General features: G+C 32.4%; 1 protein-coding gene across 1 annotated transcript; it reads right to left on the minus strand.

Annotated features, from left to right (window-relative positions):
• Positions 1-3,494: 3,494 nt before the first annotated feature.
• On the minus strand, positions 3,495-5,337 carry LOC135137409 (inward rectifier potassium channel irk-1-like). The gene is made up of 4 exons (XM_064067043.1): positions 5,071-5,337; positions 4,513-5,020; positions 4,110-4,363; positions 3,495-4,058 (listed from the first exon to the last, which is right to left on the minus strand). Exons 1-4 carry the CDS (start codon positions 5,190-5,192, stop codon positions 3,782-3,784), a joined length of 1,161 nt encoding a protein of 386 aa, XP_063923113.1. The 5' UTR covers positions 5,193-5,337; the 3' UTR covers positions 3,495-3,781.
• Positions 5,338-6,039: the final 702 nt, after the last annotated feature.

A 6,039-nucleotide genomic window follows, 5' to 3' on the forward strand; every position in this document is an offset into this window, starting at 1 on the left:
GAAACTTTGTTGGGGAAACGCTGGCTATGCTTTGAAAAGTGAAAAGAAGTTTGATTTTGAGCGATTTCACTAACAGTCTTATCGTAATGGAGACATAATTGTTCTAAAGATGTATAAGACAAAAATATATACAATAAACTCACTTGACATAAACCTTGTAAAACTTTTATGACTTAAGCGACTTAAGCCAAACCACCCTTATAAGTCAAACTGACTATTATTGTAAGCTTTATGGACCCGAACCGCAAGGATTATTACTGTCCATTGTTGCCATAATGGAGCTGTAAAGTTTTACTTGGTATATGTGAACTGATGTAAGTTATACAATAGCCAGTTTGACTTAGAAGGGTGCTTTGGCTTAAGTCATAAAAGTTTTACAAGCTGTATGTCAAGTGAGTTTTGTATACTTGCTTCACTTTCTACAGCTTTATACATTTACGACGAACTCAAACAGTAACAGACAAACAAAACAGTTAAGAGGTTGTACATACAATAATTTCAGTTTTGCGTATCCTTCTTCCCATATTATTTGAGTACGATTTAATAATGCGAGAGAACAAAGACAGTATCAGGCAAACAGCAGATGTTATCATAATTTATCAATTCAGTTGGGGTTACCAATATCGCAAACCGCAATGCTGAGATAAAACAAATAAACGAAAACTGCCAATAATTTGACATAGTGAATTACGATTATACCATAAAATTAACCATTTGATTCTGTGGATTAACCAGTCAAAACAACGCGATTCACAACTTAACTTCCAACAAACACAAACGAAATTTAACGTAAACAAATACAGGACGTAACAGTTCGAGTGTTTCGTTCGGCAACATAATACCAAAAACTAACTCTATATTTACATTAATTACATTGTCCAGGGAATTGCACATTAGCGACTAGAAGCAATTGAAATTTTTATATTTTTCAAATAATGCTGTGTAACTCTAATGTCGAATTCTGAGGTCTGTTGCTTCGGAAACACGGACTACTGTTCGGAAAGTTCAGTAAGATTATAGACCTCTTTTTCTTGCTACTCTCCTGATGAGCCTTCTGTTAAAATCGTTGTTAAGTCTGCATTTAGTTTGGTGCAAACCTCGAATTAAACCGAGGCTTAAACTAAATTGTTAACTATAAGCTAATTTTCTATGACGTATACAACTTTAATAAACGTTTCTTTTTCTTAACGTTCCAAAGGATGTTAAGTAAATTGTAAGTAATTTTGGTGTTTGCTTTTTATAATTTTTTTACACACAAGTGACATTTTACGTATTAAGTAAGTCATAGATAGCAACGTTATTTTTCGTAATAAAAAAAAAACGCACACCAAAAGAGAAAAATTTGAAGAATATTCAAGTTGTGTAATTAATTTACCTTTCAAATATATATCTTACATATTCATTATTTACTTTAGTATATACAAAAAATCTCTAAACAGCTGTCAAACTGCTACTGGAAACTGAAAAATTCAAAATCATCCTTTTTCGTAATGTAGTGGTTTCTAAGACTTCTTTGTTTTCCTATGCTCCTGTTAAACCTTCGGTTAAAGTCGTGGTTAAGTCGACATATGATTGTGCAACGAAACTTGGCGTATCTTTAGTTAAGAGAGAGCAAGAGCCAACCAACGTATGAATAGATAAGACGGTCCGTTATCAACCTAGACATCATTATTTTACTTTTATAATTATAATAAATATCACCGTGCGTAAATTTTGTAGTAGAAATTTAAACTCCAAGAGTTTGTGGCATATTTAGTGATTCAGTTGTATGTATGTTCGATGTTTCTTATATTTCTGAAATTAAAGATCAATTAATTAGCTAACATTTTTGTGAAACATTCAAGTATCATGCGTATTCAATTAGGGATTGCTATGGATTTTGGGATTTTCCTTTCTTTAAAGCGTTACTTGTCTTACCGAATCGAGTGTTCGTAGCCTAATTAACTGTGAACACAACCCGTGCGACTTATTTTCTATATTTCTGGACACGATATTAATTAATCTCCAAACTGCTCTTTCTGTGAAGAAAATATTTTGTTGTCAATCCAAAGTTTACCTTATGATTTCGTTTACACCCGATTTGCACAAACTGACGAAAGCACTTCACATATTATACAGGGTCATTATAAAATACTGTCGCCAACTCACCTATGAAAAATAAATGAAATTTTTCTCGTGCCGCTAATCACCAAAATGATTTGAACTCTTTTGAAATGTCACGAACGTCAAAACAAATCTGTCAAATGTGTCAAAAATTGAAATGCCAGGTTTGCGGTCCAATTTCATTTTAAATAGAGAAATTTGGTAGTAAATACTTGGTATGGCAGACTATTTGTCTGTGCGGTTTGAGGTCTTCATCGTTTGGTAGTAAAGGAACTATTTCGGTAGAATTAGGTACTGATGCCGATTTTATCATCTATCGAGAAAAAATTGGTTACTCGGGAACTCTTTGTAAATAGATTATTCATAAGTATTTGATTGCGTATCAATACTACTTCAAAAATTAGAAAGATATGGCTTTCACAGTGTAGCAGTCTTATATGACTAGTCGTACACAAACAGTGGTATTTGCAGGTTTGATTTTTGTAACTAGAAATATTGAAAGAATGAAAAAAAAAACAACAAAAAGAAGAGAACTTAATAAAATTATTCCCGCCATATTTTTGTGTTGTTAATTTCAAGGTCACTCTTCCACCTTTGCGGTTCACCACTTGCATCAGAACGCATTCCGCCATTTAAAACACAACGTACGGTCCCCATCTTATTGACGATCGCAGTTCATGGCCACTTTTCGATTTTTCGCGGGTTTTCAAATTTTGTGCGCATGTCACAATTTTGGCGCAATGTTTGGGTTATTATAGCATTTTGGATAAGCAGATGAACTTCTTGAAGAATATATCTCTGTTCACTGTTGAGCCTTTCGAGGTTTAAAAAAGTAAATAATTTTATCAATCTATGGTAGAAGGGACTGGCTAAAGGACTGAGTTTCTTTTGAGTGTATATTCTCAGAATTGTTGGTAGTTAATTATTATATTATTCGTAGTTATTTTATACATGTAAGAGACACGAATGAGATTTTTACTTACATTAAGAGACCGACTATGTATATACGTGGCATTTGTGTGCAGATCATGTTGAATGTAACTCCTTCAACTTTTAGAACGGCGATATCTTGGGAATGGTGATTCTTAGGAAAAAAGTATAGATCGTTTTTGTAGATAATTTTATGATCTACAATTTTTGTCTGGGCTATATTTTTGATAAAACTTACCGTTTTCGAGAAAAATCCAAAAAACCAAAAATTTTCACCTTTGACATTGAATAACTTTTTTAGCACACATGGGATATATGGGGACTTTTGCCACTTAATTTCTACTGGTCTATCCAAGGTTTCTACCAAAATTCAGCTCTGTCGGAGTTTTTGTTATTTGAAATGTCTATTTTGACCGGACTAATTAAATACTTCTACGAGTTACTCTTTAGTAGAGAGAGAATTAACGTTTTTTTATATTTTATTAATAAAAATAATAAATTACATTTCGTATACAAAATTTTTTATGCAATAGAAACATTTGAATAAATATTAGGGTTTAATAATTAATACTACCATTTCTGAAAACCTCTACTACAAACACAAAGATGTACAATAAGAGCAGGTGATCAACGTGTAAATGACGAATCTATCGTTACTATTGTTTAGCAACAGTGGTAGTGTTTTTTGATATTCGTAATCATGAAAAATTTGCTAAGACCTTTGTTTTAACCTTTCTTGTACAAAGTATTATTCTTCAGAATTAAGGATAGTATTATTATTATCAATACCATATTCTCCTGCAATAATATCCAGTTCTTCCGCGCTACACAGTGGCGCATCAAAAGGGCAAACACTGTTAATGCTTTTATAATTAATCACATATCTCTCCTTTTGACGGTCAAAATCCACACAGGAAGCAAATCTGTGACCCCACATGATGTCCGAATTTGAATAAGATGTTCTGTTTTGGGATGGTTGAGCCGTGATGATCGACGTACCTTCAGCCACTACAATAATTTCAAGTCTGAAAAAAAATTAACTAACTAATAATATTAAACTAGTATTAAAAACATACGGAATCACTAGCAACTCGTAGGGTGTTAGAGTCCAAAAAGGACTACTTGAATCTATGACATGTACGATTTCTATTGGAAGAATGGGAAACCCATATGGTTCAATTTTCATTTGTTGCATCTGAAAGCTTTCTAACATGTCTGCACTGCTATTTTTGTTTACAAAATACATGGTCACGTTGGTTCCTATTGTGATTTTCCCCACCAAATCTACTATTCGTACAACGAAACATAGTCTTCCATTTCTTAAACAAACCTAAAAAAAGACCTGCAAAAAGTACTAACAATCATTGGCTATTAGCTAGAAATAATTTTGCTGTTGTCAAACCTACTCATATTTTTATAATTTTATAAAAAACACTTTAAGACTGTGCAAATTTAATTACTGTGGATTAGTACACTTACCACTGCCTTCTTACTAAAGAGACCAAGTACATTCTTCTTCACGGGTTTTGAAATCTTCACATATATAGCACTAACTAGTGCACCTTGAATACCGACACTAATTAAAGCTTGCAAGAAGGGAACAATCCACCCTTGTATACACTTTTCGGTAGGATATCTGTACCCATATCCTATAGTTAACATCGTTTCAATGCTAAGTAGAACGTAACCAGTGAGATTCTTGGTGTTGACGACGCATTCTTCTTTGACTTCTTTCTCAAAATCTCCACTAAGGTAAGCTATCCACATCCACAAAACCCCAAAAAGAAAAAAGCTTGCAAAATTGACGAGAAACAAAGCAATTATGATCCATCTCCAACGAATATTTAGTAACGTATTTCCCAAATCTCGAAAATATGTAACGTATTTCTTAGGTACTCTGACTTGGAAAATGTTGAGTCGTCCACTTTTGCTTATTATTGGAGGTGCTATGTTGATGCTGCTGTTGCTGCGAATACTGCATCTTGAACTAAAATGGATAATGGATGGTACGAGTTTTAAGAATGGTTATAAATGTACCTTTTGTAGCTACAAATTGAAATACTTCTTCTAGGAAAACGAAATTCGTTGAGCGCTATAGATTTACTTTCACTGGAAAATACTTCGTTGTATTCGTCCTTCTCGTGGTCGTACTCAAACATATTAAATTGTTATTAACGGAAACTATATTTTATTGCACTAACGATAGCGTTCTGAATGATAGTCAAATGATCACACATTTATTTTTAAGTGTTATCGCTATCAGTTCAATCCTTTTCAATAAGTTTCATCACAAAGGGGGACTAAAGAGATTACCGATGTGCTATTTTCAAACGACGCTATCAACTTGAGAAAATATAAATTACGTAAATATCTCCTTCGTAGATAATGTCAATAAATACAAAGTCTTTAAAAATGTTTTACAACTACTTACGATATTTAAATGTTATTTCTTGTACTTTCCGAAAGCTAATCTATATTTTTTAGAAATGACAACATATAACGGGCGATGAAAAAGTTTTCATATTGAGGTAGACTATGGAAATATTTTCCATTTCTTTGATTAAACCTTACGCGTCAAAATTCAAACTTCTCAAATTAAATTTCAAATAAATTTATTTTCAAAATTCAGGATGGTATACACCTTGGAGCAAAAAGCCTTTATAGTAGAAGTGTATACTTTCATAATTCACACAAAATTAATGGAGATTGGACATTTCCGATTTGTTGACATTGACATTTATTTATATCGTAAGCTATTAAATTATTTAGGTTTACTATTTAATAAAAGAAATAAAAAATATTTCCATAGCCTACTCTAATCTGAAAACTTTTTGATGATTCGTTATATATAAACTGTGTGAACAATACCTTTAGAATGACACAAAAAGTATTTAAAAAAATCCATTCTAGTTCTTATTTTGTTCAGTAGGTACTCAAGTTGTCCTTACATTCCTGTTTATCACACACCCACCTCCTAAAAGAAAAAACAGGATCAAAGAAATCCAT

This window comes from Zophobas morio, unplaced genomic scaffold (assembly GCF_036711695.1).
Source record: "Zophobas morio isolate AGI-343-1 ecotype UQ-CSIRO unplaced genomic scaffold, CSIRO_AGI_Zmor_V1 ptg000029l, whole genome shotgun sequence".
Classification (NCBI taxonomy): Eukaryota; Metazoa; Arthropoda; class Insecta; order Coleoptera; family Tenebrionidae; genus Zophobas; species Zophobas morio.